The following is a 19,084-nucleotide window of genomic DNA, read 5'->3' on the forward strand; positions in this document are numbered from 1 at the left end:
TTACATCTCTCTCTCCTGCTTCCGTTCATTGAAAAAAAATCAATGAGCCTTTACGAGACGATGCCTCCCACTGTCTGCAACCTCTGGATTCCTGCTGCCATGTCTTAGTGAATGAAAACCTGACCGTGTTTCCATCGGGATTCTATATTCTCACCCTTTTAATAATTCAGATAGCACAGGACCTGTAGCAGTGCTGATGCTGCATGCACATCCCAACATTATCCCACATATTATGACTTGATGCATTCATGTTTGAGGAAATGAGAAGTTCCCTAATAAGTACATCATACTGACAATGAGATTTTAAACGCAGGACTGAAAGTTGGAGTATTTTGACTCTTACTGAAGGATCCGAATACTTTTTCCAGCACTGCTTGATAAGTATTGCACAGGGCTGCCATAGTGTTCCTGATAAATACCTTAATGTGATATTTAAAGTGATGTTTAAACCCATGACTACTGCAGTCCACCCTCCCCACCGCTGTCCCCTTTACCCCCTATTTCTTCTCTCTCCTGGTTTGCTAGTGTCTCGCTCCTGGATGGCTGGGGGTATGGCTTCAGCTTTTCCTTTTTGAAGTTATTTTTCATAACTGCAATGACATATCCTCACTGTGGCATGTATTGAAGCTGTGCATGCAATCTCTCATCCTCAGCTGTCTGTTCCTCTGTCCTCGACTCTCAATCACTGTACTGTACTGTGTGAAAAAACAAAAACCTTCCTCTGCTGGCTCAAACGACTGAGTCAGCAACTCTCTCTGTTTCACTTTTGATCACATGTCAGTGTGTGTAGTGCTGTCACGTGATTTCACTAGAAAGTTGGTTTTATTACGCTGTGAGAACATTTGATTCCAACGCACCTCATGAGACAGATTGATGGTTCGACTAACTGTGTGAAGTCTTTCATCCTTCTCTTTCACCAACAGTGTTCTTCATTATCTTTTAATGAGAAACTTTGAAAGGCCTGTTCACCCTAGGCAGGTCAATCTGAGGGTTTATATTTCAGGATCTGTTGTATTCTTCGTGTTGTGTTGTGGTTGAACTCACTCCAAACGTAAGGGCCACCCCATGCTCACTCCCCATGTCACAACAATCACTCGAGATCTAGATGTCCTCGATTCAGAAGGACTACAATAGCACAACCTGTAGTGAAAGATGAAGCAGCTTTTAATGACGACATGCTCCCTCTGTCGCTTTCTCTTCCAGGGCCGCTCAGCCAGATCAAATCCAGCCTGCTGGGCTCCACCTCCGACTCCAACCTCAACAGGTACAGCACCATCAACAAGATCCCCCTCATCACGCTCAACTTCTCGGAGGCCAACAACGAGAAGAAGTGCCCCTCCCCTCCGTCCTCAGAGAAAACCATCATCGCCCCGAAGGTCTTTGACCGCACACACAATGTCACCGACAAGGTCACGCAGGTAAGATGCTCACCAAGCAAGGTTTCCTCAAAAAACATCATGTGGAGAGTTTCTGAATTAATTGAAAGCTAAATTGAGTCTAAGATGTGTTAGAGGGTGTGCTTTAGGGGATTTTCCATTTCCTTTGTTGTGCTTGTAAATGCACAAGGAATTATGGTAAAGAGAGTGTAAGTGTATATATCTCTTTCAACCTTATGTCCACAGAAGTTGCTGTTGGAAATCACAAGTTAAATTTGTGCATCCAAATGCGTTTTAATGCAGGATTGTGCACAACCAGCTTATCTTTCCTAAGCTGCTGTATATAAACTTGCCAATTGCAGTTTATTGAACGCAAAAACTAGTTTTATTACACTTTCATTTTAGTGCAGGCACCAAGTCACAGAACACAAAGCTGTCTTGGTTTTTTTTATGTTGACATGAGGTGTGTTCAAGTGCTTTTTAAGAATTAGCTTGGGTGCAGTATAGCAGCTGATTCATACAGGACATTAAATTGATTTAGACTCTCAATAATCAAGAGGAATGGTTTTGGTCTGGTGGTCTAAACTAATCAATTTAAAAATTAGGAGGGACTCGTAATTCATTATGTTAGCGACGTATATTTAAATGTAATGCGTTTGAAATATTAGTATATGAATCCTCTTTTTGTCTCTAAAAAAAGCAACCTTCCTCACGACTCCGAGGCTATTTTTATTAATGTTGTATTAAATCCATTATCCAACCATCTGTGAGTAATTCCCCGTTTGGAAAACAATCAAGCAGTATATATTTCGCATCTATTCATAATTCATACCTCCGATGCTCTGTTGACTGTGCATACTGGAGGGGAGAGACATTGGAATTCAATAATAACACTCATCATAATATCATTTACTATCATCACAAATCACTCGCGCAGATTGAGCGGACGATGAAGTCGGCAGATTGCTTCCACGCCCCTGCCCTCCCCCTATCTACCCCCCATGATTCATTTGAACTCAAGGGGTGTGATACATAAAACGGCAGAGGTGTCTATCACTGGAGGCACATCATCGGGATCCTCTTACAGCTTTCAGACAGCGTTCATAGCTCCATCTCTAGAGTTACACAGAGGCTTAGAGGTCTTTCTCACCTTCCCGCCTCGGCTGAGGGACAGGGACTATAAGTGAAGTTTCCTCAGGGTTAAATCGAGGCTGCCCCAAATCACTGCTCACGTGTCATTTCTGCATTCTGCCCATTAGTGGTGTAATGGATATAGACGCAGAAATGGACCCCTGCTGCTTAGAGGCTCAGCAGACCACAGTGCACCTCACTGACCTCTTCATTCAACAATAAAGTCAAGGTTATTTAGAAGCAGAGGCTTTTAATATCATGCTGTGGCACACCAGAGGACCTGAAAACAAGCTGCTGTGTAATTTCTGCTTGGTCGAAGGGTGCTGAACGTTAGCACATTTCTAGCCAGTGTAGCTAGTCTAAAAATGCAGACTGAAACTCACCTGTTTCAAATGCACTTGGCCAACAGGCTTGGGGATCAGCGGATCTCTTTTTCTTATTATGATAATAATTATCAAACTAACAAAAAGATGAATCCACACGTTTGATCTGTAGACAGTTCTCTAGACAACTGACTGTGAGCCGCACAAAGCCACAGCAGATGTCGTGACTCTGGACTCCTCTGAGTTAATCTGAAGCCACCATCAAGGCGTGTGAGCAGACTCGGTCTCCGCTGGTCTTGGCCGCCTCACAGCGACCACAGGCAGATGGAGGCTGCACCCAGGAAGCCGGCGACTGATAAAGAAAGAGACGAGCAGCTCACATGCTGTTTGGTACAATCTGAACGTCGCAGTGCATGCAGCTCATGCACACGTGAGTCTTAAATACCTATTAATGCTGCGTTTTGAACACCACTGAGTTATCTGGAGCTCATTTTTAACGATGGGAGCCACGCAGTTAACTGCAGGAACATGACACAACACTCCACTGTTATAAATTATAGTTAAAAGAAGCGGAGAAAGCTGATGCTCATTTGCATATTGTTTGAAGCCCAGCCAAACGCACAGCGAGCCTTCCATTATCCCACAAGAGTTAATTTGCACCAAGTGCACATAGCTACAGTAGGTGTGTTAAATAATTAAGACAGGATCTTTTATTTAGAAACAGATTGGCTACAACACGTTAATCCAGAGCTGTCACTCAGCCAGCCAACAGACTCCTCCCAGCATGCCGAGGGGTAATGTACCCATGGGGGTGTAGTGCAGAGTTACAATGCATCATCATTATTAATCATAAACTGCATGAAAACAGAACCGAGTGCCAGGACAGTCGAGGTTAGCTTTTTTGTTTGACTATATTTCTAATAATTACAATGAATATTTTCATAGGATGCAGCTTCAATTTTCACAAGATGCAACAAGAAATTAGGTTTTTAAATAAGAAGATAAAAGACATATTAGCAAACATTAAACGTGTAATTCCAAAAAGGTAAATAGGCTAAATAATCAGATTACTCAGTGAAACTAAAACTGGAATTAAGTCAAAATTGAACCAATAATATTAAACTAGAATCATACTAATACTTAAATAAATACAATATGATGAAACAGAATCTATCTTGCGTTTCCAGCCAGCATTTACAAGTGTCTTTGTTATGGCAAGATTTCAAATGTACCTATATAAGGAAACACAACTCTAAGCAGCGGTATTTGAACGTGAACAGCAGTTACACATTGGGTTGTAAGATCGACGGAAGACGCATCGGGAACACTGGCTTTTAATGAAGTGGCAGTGTGATGAATAATGAATCACGCTCCCTTTGTTTGTTCTTTGGTTTCTAATCGATTTCAAAGGTTATCCCGTATCGGAGGGTAGATGCATTTGACCCTGACCCCTCTGCGGGTAGGAGTTTCTGATAACCAACTCAATTATTAACAGATCAGCCTTTGCTCAGGCATTACATCATCCTTCCTCCCTCCTCCCAATCACGGGGGTTTCAAAGGTGACCAGAGGGAGAGATAAGGGGACATGGAGTCTCTCGCTCAATGGTGCATTCGTTTACCTTCCTCTATCTCTCTTTGCATTCCTCCTTATAGCTTCAATAATCAGCAGTGAAGGAGCCATGCCCTGAGAATTCCTGGCTATTGAAGTGTCACACACTTAGATGAAATAGATGCATCCTCAGCCCGAGCCTATAATTACTTCCAAGTCATCGAGACTCTTATCCCAAATGGGCCATGACGCTGCTGTAATATTGATGTTAAAAGCTATTCAGGGATGTATGATATCTGCAGTAACAGAGGTAATGATGGTGACATCCAGGCTAGCTGGAGGGAAGAGATAAAAGCTCCACTGAAAGGACATTATGCATGCTGTTGTGGTTCTCATCTGGTTTCTTCATAATGATCTTTGTATTTTAATGTATATTCTAGGTGTTTTCATTTCTGTTCGATGTGTTTTTCCTTTTATTTTAGTACACACACAAAGGAATCGCCAGTATGAGATAACAATACTATTATTTAAAATGTAAAGGAACTTATTTGACTTAAAGGGGCCCCATTATGCTCATTTTCAGGTTCATAGGTGTATTTTGTGCCTCTATTGTAACATGTCTCCATGCTGTAATGTTCAAAAAGCTCTTTGTTTTTCTCATACTATCTGTGCTGCAACACGTCTGTCTGAAACCAAAACATCCCATTTAATTATCTCAGTAATTGTGTAGAAAACATGGGATATGTGTCAAATAAAGGAATGTCTTTTACGCGTAATTAAAATGTCAACTCAGAAGAATAGGCGCTTCTTTATCATCCTTCACTCGACACATGAGTGATTTATTTAGGTACAATTCATGCCTCGAGTAATCCGCTTATGCAATATTTCCTTTCAGTTAGGAGATAATGTTAAAGTGCATTAGGTTTGTACAGTGTGTGCCGCCACGCTGCTGAAGTTCAACTCAAACAAACATGACCTTTACTTGACCAAATCCTCATTCATATGTCATAATGCAATTCCACAAACCAGCACGCACATCAATGTAAAGGCACGGAGATGCTAATGCGCTTATATGAACTGTGTTTACTTTTGACTGAACTAAATATATTCTCTCCAACCACAAGGCAGGTTCTGATTTTAATTCAGATTCTGATAAGGGAATGTATCGTTCAAACTCTCTGCCCCCCCCCCCCCACCCAGGTTCTGTCTCTGGGCGCAGACGTGCTGCCTGAGTATAAGCTCCAAACCCCGCGAATGGACAAGTGGACCATCCTGCACTACAGCCCCTTCAAAGCGGTGTGGGACTGGCTCATCCTGCTGTTGGTCATCTACACGGCCATCTTCACACCGTACTCTGCGGCTTTCCTCCTCAACGACATCGAGGAGCAGAGGAGGCGGGAGTGCGGCTACTCCTGCTCCCCCCTCAACGTGGTGGATCTGATCGTGGACATCATGTTCATCGTGGACATCCTCATAAACTTCAGGACCACGTACGTCAACGCCAATGAGGAGGTGGTCAGCCACCCGGCCAAGATCGCCATCCACTACTTCAAAGGATGGTTCCTCATAGACATGGTGGCCGCCATCCCGTTCGACCTGCTCATCTTCGGCTCAGGATCAGACGAGGTAAGGGTGATGGGGGTCTGTGGTTCATTGCAAAATAATTACTGAAAGTCTGGGTAGAAATTATTATTATTATTATTATTCGATTTTTCCAAAAAACAACAACTTGGAATTCCTTCTTCTTCATGCATGTGATACCACTTTCATGGCACCCCTTTTTCACCTTCCAAACGCGAGTCCCTCCTCGGTTTACTCCACTGTCATGGCTGCAGGCCACGGCTTCAGCAGTCATGCTTCTGAGCTGTTTTGACTCCTAAAGCAATCTGACGCTGGGCTGTCACATCTGCTTCCCTCAGCCCTCTTTTCATCAGAGCCAGACTGAGAGGCCCCGGGCAATCCTAATCAGTTAAGAAGGTCCCAGCCTCCCTAACTACTGCCTGTGAGAAACTATGTGTGTGTCTGAGGGAGATAGCTCAGCAAGTTATCTACTGCTCAGTTACATAGAGCAGCTTCCAGAGTGAGAGCTCGCTTTGTATCTAGAACCTCTTGAGTGTTAATAAGTGAAGTATCTGACATCTAGTTTTCCCTAATAGACGAAAAGCAAGCTACTGGAATGTGTGATGTAACACCTCCCAGTGAAAACATCCCAACCTGATGTGTGTGTTTTGTCAGTTTGCCGAGTCATAATTTACCATTAGGTATGTGTTCCTGCGAGTGAGTCTATGACTACAGGCTGCCAGTGAGTGGCAGGTGGAGGGAAAAGAGCAGACAGCTGAGCGACGGCGCTGCGCGATGTATGTCCCCGTCACACGGCGAGATGACTGGTGCGGGGACAGAAAGTGTGTTCCAGCTACAGCTCGTGTCAAAAGAACACAGGGAGCGCGGCGACTAAATCTGATATTATTAGCACCTTCCAATCATGAGCAGAAACTGAAAATAACACACCCTTGTACATTTTTAGCTCTTGTCTTTTAGCTGCTTTATTTTAGTTCTGTGTGCGGGGGACTATTTTTAGACTCTAAACCCGTGCACCTTTTGTTGCCTGGAAACCATCTCTGACAATATGCTAAGATTTCTTCTGCTTTGGCAGGGTGAGATTCTTGCAGGATTTCAGCTCTGCAGCTGGCAAATGGATAGAAATAGTCTGGTGCTGCATTTACCTACAGGAGTCATTTGAGCACCTCCATCATTTGCATATCAATGTCCTGTGGGATGAGAGGATTTGCTTATTATGTCGGTGCTCACAGGCACCTTGTTTCCAAATTTGAGGTAATTGCAAATCGAAGGGTTAAGTGTGAAAAGGTGCATCAAATGAGAATCTAAATATTGTTTTATTCTGGCAGAGTAAATGCACTTTTTAACCAAATTGTCTTAGGGGAAGGACGGATGGATTTTACTTTAAAATCAGGAGATTCTTTTGGAATTAAGCGGGCAAAACCACTCACAAGCAACCTCTCAGTCCACATTTACATACACACTGTCAGGTTTATTTTCTGTCAAAGAAGCAGCTCCAGAAAGATTATTATTGATTACATCTTACCCAAAAGCTATTTATGCTTACAAATCACAAGCACAATTCATGGCACATTCTTCCTGCATATTAAACATGCTGTATTACTGAATTTCCCATTGTCTCATTCAGTCTTTGATTTGAGAGTTAATTAGATGTGCATTTCGCCTTAAGTTAAAGCAGACTGTACAGAACTGCAGCTCTATTATTCTGCAAAACTTGCAGAAACGTTTGTGCTAAAGAAAGAAGAGAGAGGAGGCAGCTTCATTGGAGCAAGCAGCCCCCTCAATCTCACTCTTTCTCTGCTGGAGTTGTGCAAACAGTCAGAATAGACTCAGACCTGCTCTTACAATTCCCCACTATAATATGGTGGTAAGGTTTGTTTTCTTATTAGATTGGATGAATAAGCAAAACATGTGGTTCTCTTCTGTCCTGTGCAGCGTTTGTTTATAGGGAATATGAACGCTTGTGACATTTTTACAGCAAATGGGCTGTGAGGATGCGGTTATCCATGTTTTCATCTCGACAATGGGATGCCCCTGGCAGTGATGAACCCACAGAAACCGATCACCATCTCCCAGCATACAGCTTTGGTTTCATGGCTTTTTTCAGCATTGTTTTCTGCTGCAGCAGGGAGCTCTGAATCACTGTTTTTCATTTACCCAGCACCAAATGACACTCACACAGTTAAAGACGGAGCAGCTAAAAGGCAGGCGTCTTTCTCAGACGGAGTTGGAAAGCACTTATATATTGGACTTCCATTCATCACATTGACATAACAACCTCTAAAAAATACTTATTGTGTCTGCATGCAGAGTGAAAGCTGCATCATAACTGTGGCTGTTTGTTTTAAAGTGGCCAGGCGAGTGTGTGAAGCCAAAGTGGCAGATGGCCAGAGAGATATTGGGCGGATGCGTTTGATACAGCTGCTCGCTAATGGGAGCTTTAGCTCGGCTCCTCAGCCCCAAACGCCTCCGACTTACTGTAAGCTCAGATTTTAATCAACATTACTCTGTGTGGGCCACATCATACGCTGCGTGCAGGTCGCTCAGACAGGCAGCAGCACTACACCTAAGGCCCTGCCTGCTCACTGATGATGGATAATTTAGGACTCATCTGTTCCTATGTATGATTCATGCACTGCGCTCTCAGTTGGCCGGATGCTCTGCAGCAGTGAGTGATGGCGGTGATTTAGGGGTGAGATTGGGAGGACGGAGGCTCATTAATGGACCCATCAGTAGCAGATACAGCACACTCCCTCACCATGATGGAGACACACTCTCCCTCATGAATCAAACTCCACTGGCCGCCTTCCTGCTTTTAATACTTTGAATAAGCCATTACTCTACATTCACTCTCACCTCTATATGAGAAATACAGCAGGAGTGTTTTTGTTATTTGAAGAATCTGTTGAATTCAGACAACTGTAAATCTCTTCAGTCAAAATGTCTGGTGAAAATAATTCCTCCTTAGCCACTGCTGGGAGGACAGTCCTCTGCTGTCATGGGGGCTTGAATTTCTAAGCATCAATGCCTAATGAGTGATTGTAGCGTAATCTATCCCTACTGGGTCAAAGTGTCCAAGGTAACCTGTGCTCCTCGTCTCCAGTGCGCAGACCAGAATTAAAGGAGCGCTTGATTTCAAGCCTGCACCATCACCAACTTAATTAAAATGTTGAGAGCCAGATAGGTATGGAACTAAATCCAACCACAAAGTTTGGTAGAAAAAAGTCCTTATTTTGAACAGATTATTTATTTACTGTATATTTCCTGGGCACTGCCCCGTTGACCAGCACCCACTTTAAAAACTTAAGAACGCTTATATAGACATGACATAGTACAGCGACTGCAGGAAGCAGCGGGTAATGATTGTCCCCGAGGATATTAGGATAATTGTCAGGCGCGACAGGGAGTGTAGGACCTATTAGCATCTCCACTTACTGTGTTTAGCACAACACTAATGGATAAGGACCAGTGTCATGGCTGAATGCGACCCCCCCCCCCCTCAAAAGTCTGTGTAGTCATTTAGTCCGGCTACAAATTTGAGACGGGAGGATTAAAGTGCTTTAAATTAAACGGAGCAGAAGGCATTGTGTGTAGAAGAGTGAATACTTTCATTCCTGCTATTTTCAAGGCTTTGACCAAGGTTCCACCTGCTGATATGAATGTTTTGATGCCTAGTATGGCTTCATCTTGAGACAAATAAGTCTTATTTTTGTAGACATGTCATCTTCAGGGTAGTTGTGTTGCCCCTGAGGGAACACTGAGACCTTGAAGATGTGTCCACAGCAGCAGGAATGATCCACTGTCTAGTCTTTGTGGTGTGTGAATGAGATTAAGCATTCCTAAACTAAGCATTGTTTCTGAATAAGCTGAACTGACCCTGACCCAACTCTTGACACCGAGAGGAGACAACCAATTTGTTCACTTTGATAGCTGGGAAAGTTGACACCACACCACAACTCCCTGGTCTCCTTTTTGAAAGTTTGATTTTGCCTGAATTGGACAGCAACACTTTCACATTTACACGTTGACTGGATATAACTTCTCATTTAGTTCAGATATTGGATTTTCTTTTGTACACTTGATATTTAATACAACTAAAATCCTGTATATTTTTTTTGTTTCTCTCCCGCAGACCACCACTCTGATCGGCCTGCTGAAGACGGCCCGTCTCCTGCGGCTGGTGCGAGTGGCGCGTAAGCTGGACCGGTACTCAGAGTACGGAGCCGCTGTGCTCATGCTGCTCATGTGCATCTTTGCCCTCATCGCCCATTGGCTGGCATGCATCTGGTACGCCATTGGAAACGTGGAGAAGCCTTACCTGGAGCACAAGATCGGCTGGCTGGACAACCTGGGGGTGTCGATAGGTGACCTTTCTTGTTTTGTTTGTTTGAAACAAAGTGGTTAGTATGGAGGCTCATTTTTGCTGTCAAACACACATGTGGTCAAATGTGTGTGTTCTGTTTAATGTTCCTTATTGTAGGAAAGAAGTACAACTACAGTGACCCCAGCTCGGGCCCCTCCATCAAAGACAAGTACGTCACCGCTCTCTACTTCACCTTCAGCAGTCTGACCAGCGTGGGCTTTGGGAACGTCTCCCCCAACACCAACTCTGAGAAGATCTTTTCCATCTGCGTCATGCTCATCGGATGTGAGTGACAGCTGAGTCCCAGTCCATGTTGTATTTTAAATCGTGTTAGTACGGAAACCCTCGGGAATTAAGCTAGATGTTTTTAAAAATAGGATTAAGGGTTAGGCTTTTAAATGTACTACCATCACTGAAAACCTTTACATAATATGAGGTAGGTCTTTCCTTGAGGAAATGCTACACACAGGAAGTCATGTGGCAGCAGGATCATGGTTTGTGCGGTATTGAGAGAAGAAGAAGGTTCTGTATGTGCATCTTTAGCCACCTTGGCTCAACCGTCACCTGTATGGCTTCTCTCCCAGCTCTAATGTACGCCAGCATCTTTGGGAACGTGTCCGCCATCATCCAGAGGTTGTACTCAGGTACGGCCAGGTATCACCTCCAGATGCTACGCGTCAAAGAATTCATCCGCTTCCACCAGATCCCAAACCCCCTGAGGCAGAGGCTGGAAGAGTACTTCCAACACGCCTGGTCGTACACCAACGGCATCGACATGAACATGGTACGAGAGGACTGTGTGTGCACTTTCACTTTCGCAATGGTTACAAAATATAATGTGTTGTTTCTTTCTTCTGCTGCTTCTTCTCTCTTTCAATTATCATGTGTGTCTACTTTCTTGTCGGAAAATGCTTTTAGCCCATCGTGAAGCCATCGCGCTTTGTCACTGACATAGTGTGATGGTTCATCTTGATTATACTGTTCAGCCATAGCCCCGGTTACTGCTACAGTAACCTTTCTCATCATGATACTGTTCATGGTACTTATATAAGTTTGTCTTTTCCATGTCTGCCTCATGTCTAATGGAATGACCCCACCACTCTGGTAAGAGCAGGAGGTACATGTGTTAACTAATGTTGAAATGAGTGTTCCTCTACTAGCTCATCTAGCTGTGTGTGATGCTAGTATTCAAGTGTTACATTTTTAGAAGAAATCATAGCATTACAGTGTTAATGTGTATATGTTTTTATTGTCCCAACATGCATGTATTGTGCCCTCTGTGTCTTATCTGTACATACATTAACACATACTGTAAACAGTTGTTGTGAGACCACATCATAGATTTACAGTATCAACGTATGCATGCCGCAGACAGAACATTAAGTTTCACGCAGGCCACATTATTGTCGGTAGACATGCACGTGGCTTGCCTCGAGGTCTCCTTTGCATGTATTCAAACACAACCCCATGATATTCATCTGGTACCAGAGACAGAGTGAATCACGCCTGTAAGAGTGGGCACAGCCTCGCCGGGCGCTGCCAGCTTTTCCTCCCACTGTGGGAGGCTTGGCGGCACGCTCTGCGGTGGCACCTGCGCTTGCCAAATGTTGTTCAGTCTTTCCTTTCCAAATCTACCGTAATTTTGTTTTTGAAATACAGTGAAAGCCTGTCCGAGCCAGAGAAACAGTTGAGGCGACATTTGTTTTTCTGTTCTCTCGTCACGAGCTCATTGTATTTGATGTGTAAATGAAAAAGATAATGTGTTTTCATGTTTTGGATATCCCTTATGTGTCCTCGTAGTCCCTTCCCTCACCTATCAGTGTCTGTTATGGTGTTAAAGTTTGTAAAGAAAGTGTCCTCTCCAGTCAGTTCTCGTTGTCCGGGGATCATTAGCTGTTTTGTCAGTGGTCACTGTGTCCTTGTCTTAAAGGGGTAAGTGTATCATACGTCTATTTTTATTTCAGAAAGTCCTCACAATAAATGTATAGAAAAGGATTCACTTGTATAGAAGAGGATTAGGGCCACATGTGAATTGTAATGTAATGCGTAATAATAGTATTTCTGTTTCTTAACCAGTAGCAGATCACAGGTCAGGGTATTGAGGGTTTTTTCAATATGCACTCTCCGAGACAACATTGAATATTGTTGCCTTTTGGTCTTACACATACCATACTGTGTTGACAGACTATTTCCACTGCAGTGTATAATAGGTTTTGAGAAGAAGGACAGAACACAAGTGGCAATTGTTTCAAATTTATCTGGAAAGATTCGACCTGCAACCCCAAAACCACACTTCAACACACATTATAAATCCCTGCGCACCAAAACTCTGACAGCTTTTAAAGATACTATTCATTTAAAGAATAATATCCTCTTCCACATGACATAACCGTGTCCGCCTCATCCACAGGTCCTGAAGGGTTTCCCAGAGTGCCTGCAGGCCGATATCTGCCTCCACCTCAACAAGAACCTCCTGGAGGGCTGTAAGGCGTTTAACGGAGCCACCAAGGGCTGCCTCCGGGCACTGGCCATGAGGTTCAAGACCACCCACGCCCCCCCTGGAGACACCCTCGTCCACAGCGGAGATGTGCTAACTGCGCTCTACTTTGTGTCCCGCGGCTCCATCGAAATCCTCAAAGACGACGTCGTGGTGGCCATCCTAGGTGGGTCTACTGTACACTCTCACTATGACTCAGGTCTATTGGCCCTGGCATTAGATTTAATGAGGAAACTAAGTCACTTTCATTCAGCAATCCTACGCACAGACACACTTCTGATTAGCCAATGCTGTTGTTGAGCCAGTATATTGCTCGAAAACTCTTCCCTAACAACACAGAACTTCTGTCATTAGCCTGGCTAGCTTTGCCTGCACTCACCTCCATTAGAGCAGACGGGGGTGTGCCAACAAAATGAAGATGGCTCCGTTGTGCTGTGATAGTTGGAAGCTGCGATCCCTAGTGGGTATGTTGTAATAACTCACTTCAAAGAACACTGATTGCTTGCCGCCTCACAGTCGTGCCTCAGATGAAGGGAGAGGACAGGGAAGAGTGGGGGAGGACACATGGTGGGACGAGGGGAACAGAGGATCTGTGTGGATAAAAAAAGAGAGAGCATGACTGCTTTCAAATGGAGATGGATGGTGATAGAAGCAGGGAGGTATGGAGAGCTGTGGGTGGAGAGAAGATAACACAAGAAAAGAGAGGGGAAGAAGAGGAAGAGGTGAGGGAGAGAGGAAGTAAGTGAGGGTGTTACGTGATTGTCAGTTTTGAGAACAGGTGCTACTAAACACCGACATCAAAATGTATAAAAATGAAATCTCATCTCCCTTTCAACAGCCCGCAGGTAAATCCTCCCCAGCCTTTTATTCATTAGTTTCCTTTTAATGACTTGTCATGCAGCCAATAAGGTTTGGAGAAAAAGCGGTGACATAATAGGGTCATGATGACTGAGAAGCATGGATGTGGAAGTTGTAGGTCACACCTTACTCAGCTCATTTTCTGTAGTACAACAATGGAGCTGCTGATTATCCAATTTTCACACGAGCGTGCCAATACTCCAGTAAGCATAACGCGTCTCAATGCTGTGAGCGTGATTATCCTGACCCTCTGCAAACAGCAACTATCTAAATACACAGCAGTGTCTGAAGATTTCATAATTTACAAGACCTGGACGAATATTTATCGCTATGCAGAGCCGTCCTTTACGAAACGCAAAACACACACACTGTAAACGCTGTGGCCATTCCATGTAGGTCATCACACACCAAACAGAGGCAGGAATGTTTGGCCGGTGCGACTTGCATGCGGACACACTGGCATTGTGTAAATCCTTTTTTAGATGACTGTGAAGCCCTTTAGCCTCTTTAACATTCTCGCGCTCCTCTGCCAGACGGCCCGTCTCCTTATAGGTCATCAAAATACTGTCCTACATACTGTACATCTCCTCCTAGCAACCATAGGTGTTGTTCCTTAAGAAGCCAAGAATAGAAAGGAGAAGAGCTAAGGGCGGGACCTAAAACCAGGAAATGAGTTAGCATTTTATCACTTTGGATTAGCTCGTATCAAGTCAATGGATCTTTACATAAAATGTTGGTTAAATGCCTGAAAAAAAAGCCTGTGGTGTCATACAGTTAGCCGGTAACACCCCACTTGTCAATGTTATGTGTCTTTAAAAACTGTGGTTGCTAACGAGTGGATAAATCAGACTTAATTTTGACTTCTACTTACCCCCTCCCCTCCCAGGTAAGAACGACATTTTTGGCGAGATGATCCACCTGTTCTCCAAGTCGGGGAAATCCTGCGCAGACGTGCGGGCGCTGAGTTACTGCGACCTCCACACCATCCAGAGGGACGAGATCCTGGAGGTGCTCGACATGTATCCGGAGTTCGCCGACCAATTCCTCAAAAACTTGGAGCTGACCTTTGACCTCCGTGATGAAAAGGTAATCAGCATGGGGGTCAATTCTTGTCTCTGATTATAACAATCAAGGAGGCAGTGACATGGATTGGAGGCTTTAATGTAAAATCAGTCTTTGCAATTTAGCGTACAGTCCCAGGAAAGAAGATCTACTTGAATTAAACAATATATTCCACATCTCTGCCATTTCAATTGGATGAAAGGCTTTCTTAATAATTCTCTTTCCGGCTCTTGGTCGTGGGAATGAAAGCATGAGTGCCGATTTTCTTTAATCTGCCATTGGCTGCTAGGAGAGAGAGAGCATTAGGGTGGGGTGGACATGATGTAATTATGATGAAATGGGTGAAGTGTTAGGCCTGTGGCACGAACAAGAACCCACATTTGTCAGATGTTTTAATTATCTTTAAAAGCGGATCGAGGAGTTCACTTTGCGTTATTTATTCAGACAAGTGTAAAGTAGACGGGCGGACATAGAGAAGGTTCTGGTAGGATTACATAAAAGCAGGATGGTAGTAAATAGTAAATGTCTGTGTAAAAATGGCACATCTGTTAGTCAGTTACTGTAGAGGTGACTGTGGCTCGTTATTTACTTCCCTATGCAGACACAGAAATATCTTTATGTCCCTATACATGTGGATGAGTGTGTGTCGTTATATTTAACGTGCTTCTGATCAGACATTGTCCCTTTTACAGGTGACGTGCCTCCAAGCAGCTGACTCTAATGTGGAGGACAACGAGTGTCGGAGACGAGTGTCCTACAAGAGGAAAAGCTCCACAGGTGAGGCTGAGAATCAACATCACGATAAAAGATATAACAAATACATGAAAGACAAGTATAAAAACAGGTCAACTGATATGAAGTCAAATGTATTGATCTTAGTTGTACGTGTATCATTTACAATTTACAAAGCATTCTAGGAATTAAACATGACATCAGGTTGGATAGGATGCTTTTAAACACAACACTCAATATGTTGATTTATGGTCCTGCCGCAGGAGCCTGGTGTCATTTGCACCTGATTTAATGAAAGTAAACCCAGTGGACAGCTGTGCATAATGGCACTGTGCTCTGTGGAGGCATTTCTCCAATCAGAGGCTGCAGATTTATCAACACATGAGTCCAGCTGCCTTCAGACGGCTGCAGGGAATTAATAACCTGAAGGAGCGCGAGGCAGCTGTGGACACATACTGTACGCTCATTTTAACATATAGATTCTATAGAGGGAATGTACAGTGCTGATTAAAGTGAACAAAGTAGGCCTACAAACTTTCTAAAAGGCAAGCACATAACCAAATGCTAAACGTATATCAGGCTCCTTTTCAGGAAATATTGGTTAATCGAGTTATGCATACGTCTCTAACCCTAACCCTAAACGACACATCCGGAAGTAAATCTGTTCCATCTCGTTTACAACGCTCCTTATGAAACAGACGTTTCTAAATGAGCCCTGCTTGTTGAGCCCGTGTGTATTCTTCAGAGGAGTTGTACTATAGATAACACAGCAGCGTCCCTGCCGTTTAAAGAAGACAGCATACTGTATAGCAGTGTGTGTGTACAGCGGGATCGAGGGTAATTTGACTTGTAACTGCCTGGAGATTTGGGACGTGGAGACAGAGCCTCCACTCAGCAGTTTGACTTCGATTCAGGCAAATCCAATCGGTCACCATGGTTACAGTCTGTCTGAATACAGTAACACCATCTCCCAGATGGAGAATGTACCTAACAGTCCATTTCACAGTTCAGCAGCCTGCAGATCCGTCCATCAGCTGTGAAGATGTCAGAGCATTATTCAGTTACTGCGGATCATACTTGTAAACACACATTTACAGCGACAGGATTCATTCAAAGTGGTTTAATAGAGCTGCGTTTAACATCGTTTGTCCTCAGTTCAACCCTGAAGCAGAGCAATAGCTACCTGTTGTCGAAGATAATGAGACTAACGTGCCCCCCCCACCCCAAGGGGAAGTCCCAGCAGAGTCAGGGTTCCCCCAGCAGATTTCTTGATTATCAATTCTACCCGTAGGCTCCCACAACAAGGAGCCAGCCGCCAGCTACTGCAACGCCAAGCAAGGGAGGCAGATCTACGCCCCCCCAGCAGCCGAGGAGAGGAGAGAGTCCGCCGAGGAGGGAGAGGACGAGGAGGACGAAGAAGGGAGAGAGGAGGAGGAGGAGCAGAGGCCCTTGTGTTCGGGTGTACTGGGCTACCCGGTGGTTAGGGACCACACCGCGGCTCTCGGGCTGAGCGCAGAAGCACAGGCTGCAGACAACACGCAGACCCAGGCGTATAAAGGTGAACATAAAAACATCCATAGGTTTCCTTTGGGAGAAGGAGGTACAAATAAGCAGCTTCAAAAGCATTTTTACTTCCCTCTCATTCTAATGAAATGTTTATCCTTGAACAGCAAGAACATTAATACAAAGGAGACGATTTAAATCCATCCGTTGTATTTTATTAGAAGGTAAAGGACAATGTGAAATATAACATGGGGAGATTGGACTATAAGCACACAAGACTAACCACAGAGACAAGAGACAGCTGGGCAGGGCAGGGAAAAAGCAAGGGCATCAGTGGAACAGAATCAGGTAATCAAACAGGAGGGAAGCACAGAGACGGGACGCAGAAACAGACGTAACACGGGGTGGAGGCTATTCAAAATAAAACAGCAGACATTAAACACAAAGACAGAGCCAGACCAAATGGCTCAGAGACATAGCACACTGCCTAGAAAGCTAGAGGTTGTGTTGGTGGCACAGTTGGTGTGTAAGTGCAGCACAGGGGGGAGTCCAGGGGGAAAGGTTGCATTTTAAGCGAATCACTGTCTTGGTTAAACAGATATTGAATTCCTTGTCCTCTAAAGTTGTGCTGCAAAATGGTAATTGGCTCAGAAGTTAATTTAGAAAAAAAACCTAAGCCCCAGCAGAGGAATGTCAAACCTATTAAAAACCCAAACAGGGATTATGTGTCATCATGGGGAAACCTCAAACCCACTCAGTAATAAAACATAAGAGGATTATATCCAGGGTCACCCCTTTTTGATCGTAGGTCATGACCAAATAATGGATTTACTGGAGGTTAAAGCATGATGTTGGCATAACTGTGTGGTCAACATTTAAATGTTTTAAAGGAAATCTGAGAGATAAGTGGTTGTAATTGTTTATTCAGATGAAATGAAACCCAGCACTGTGACTACTGCAGTAAGGATGAACGCCTCCTGTGGATTTCAGCGTTGTACTGCAGGCTTCACTGAGCAGCTCTCACAAAGAGCTGCATCTGGGAGGGAGATCCCCGACATGCTGTGGGAGAAATCCTCACTCCCCCACTGTCTGCTGCTTCATGTGGAGCGTCTGCGTTTCCACAGTCTGACTTATTTACAGTATAGTGTCTTGTAGTTAGAATGTATTGTATCTTGTATATTACTGCGTTCAAAAAACTTTAACATTTGACATCATAATAAAGTATGTGGAAAATATATATTTATATCTGTTGCATCTTAATCAGTGTGATTCTACAGAGATGGGAAACTGGTTTCATATCTCATAATTCAGCTGTTGCAGCTTTCAGAGGATTTCGGCCAGAGTAGTGATACTGATTGGAATAAACAGCCCGGCGAGAACAACATACACAAAATGTCAATTTTGTCACTGAGGCTGTGACTGTCAGCCAGGGTTAGATGTTCTCCTCTGTAGGACGGATGTGAGGATTCAGGCGGCGCTTAGCTGATCACAGCTTAGTGAAGCTAATGATGAGAGGGCACAACACAGGAAGATGCTTCCCCTGAGGCAATGCTCTAATAACACATTCACCGTGTGTGTGTGTGTGTGTGTGTGTGTGTGTGTGTGTGTGTGTGTGTGTGTGTGTGTGTGTGTGTGTGTGTGTGTGTGTGTGTGTGTGTGGGTTTGCAAACATGTCTCTCCCCCAGAGGTCCACACAGAGGAGTGGGTGCGTCAGCGTCCCGTAGAGGAGACAGCCCAGTGTCGGGAGACGGCAGCGGGGGAGGAGGACAGCGACACAGACCTCACCTACGGGGAGGTGGAGCAACGGCTGGACCTGCTGCAGCAGCACCTCAACAGGTGGGGGGGGGGGAGCATGCTGTTCATGAACACACACAGTACTCAGGTGGAAAACACAATACCTCCACTTCACAAGTAAACACCCAAGGACACACAGCGTAAGGATGAGGCCTTATCTATACAACGCTTCTCTGGCTTTTTCTATAGCCCTCCTTCCTGTAAGTGGAGCTCGCACGGGGACATTTTAGGCCAGACAGCCGCTGCAGGCGTTAATGCAGAGCGCAGTGTGTGAGCAGCTCTGTGACTCCCGGCTGGTGCTCTGTACAGATGGAGGGG

General features: G+C 44.3%; 1 protein-coding gene across 3 annotated transcripts in view; it reads left to right on the forward strand.

Moving 5' to 3' along the window:
* Window positions 1-19,084, forward strand: part of kcnh7 (potassium channel, voltage gated eag related subfamily H, member 7) — a 46,452-nt gene that overhangs the window by 23,681 nt on the left and 3,687 nt on the right. For all 3 annotated transcript variants that reach the window (XM_063877767.1, XM_063877766.1, XM_063877765.1), the window contains 10 exons: window positions 1,204-1,418; window positions 5,580-6,005; window positions 10,090-10,321; window positions 10,438-10,605; window positions 10,905-11,104; window positions 12,731-12,983; window positions 14,562-14,761; window positions 15,430-15,514; window positions 16,761-17,027; window positions 18,658-18,808. In XM_063877767.1, coding sequence (XP_063733837.1) covers window positions 1,204-1,418; window positions 5,580-6,005; window positions 10,090-10,321; window positions 10,438-10,605; window positions 10,905-11,104; window positions 12,731-12,983; window positions 14,562-14,761; window positions 15,430-15,514; window positions 16,761-17,027; window positions 18,658-18,808 — 2,197 coding nt within the window. The remainder of the gene's footprint in view (window positions 1-1,203; window positions 1,419-5,579; window positions 6,006-10,089; window positions 10,322-10,437; window positions 10,606-10,904; window positions 11,105-12,730; window positions 12,984-14,561; window positions 14,762-15,429; window positions 15,515-16,760; window positions 17,028-18,657; window positions 18,809-19,084) is intronic.

This window comes from Eleginops maclovinus, chromosome 24 (genome assembly GCF_036324505.1).
Source record: "Eleginops maclovinus isolate JMC-PN-2008 ecotype Puerto Natales chromosome 24, JC_Emac_rtc_rv5, whole genome shotgun sequence".
NCBI classification, from domain to species: domain Eukaryota; kingdom Metazoa; phylum Chordata; class Actinopteri; order Perciformes; family Eleginopidae; genus Eleginops; species Eleginops maclovinus.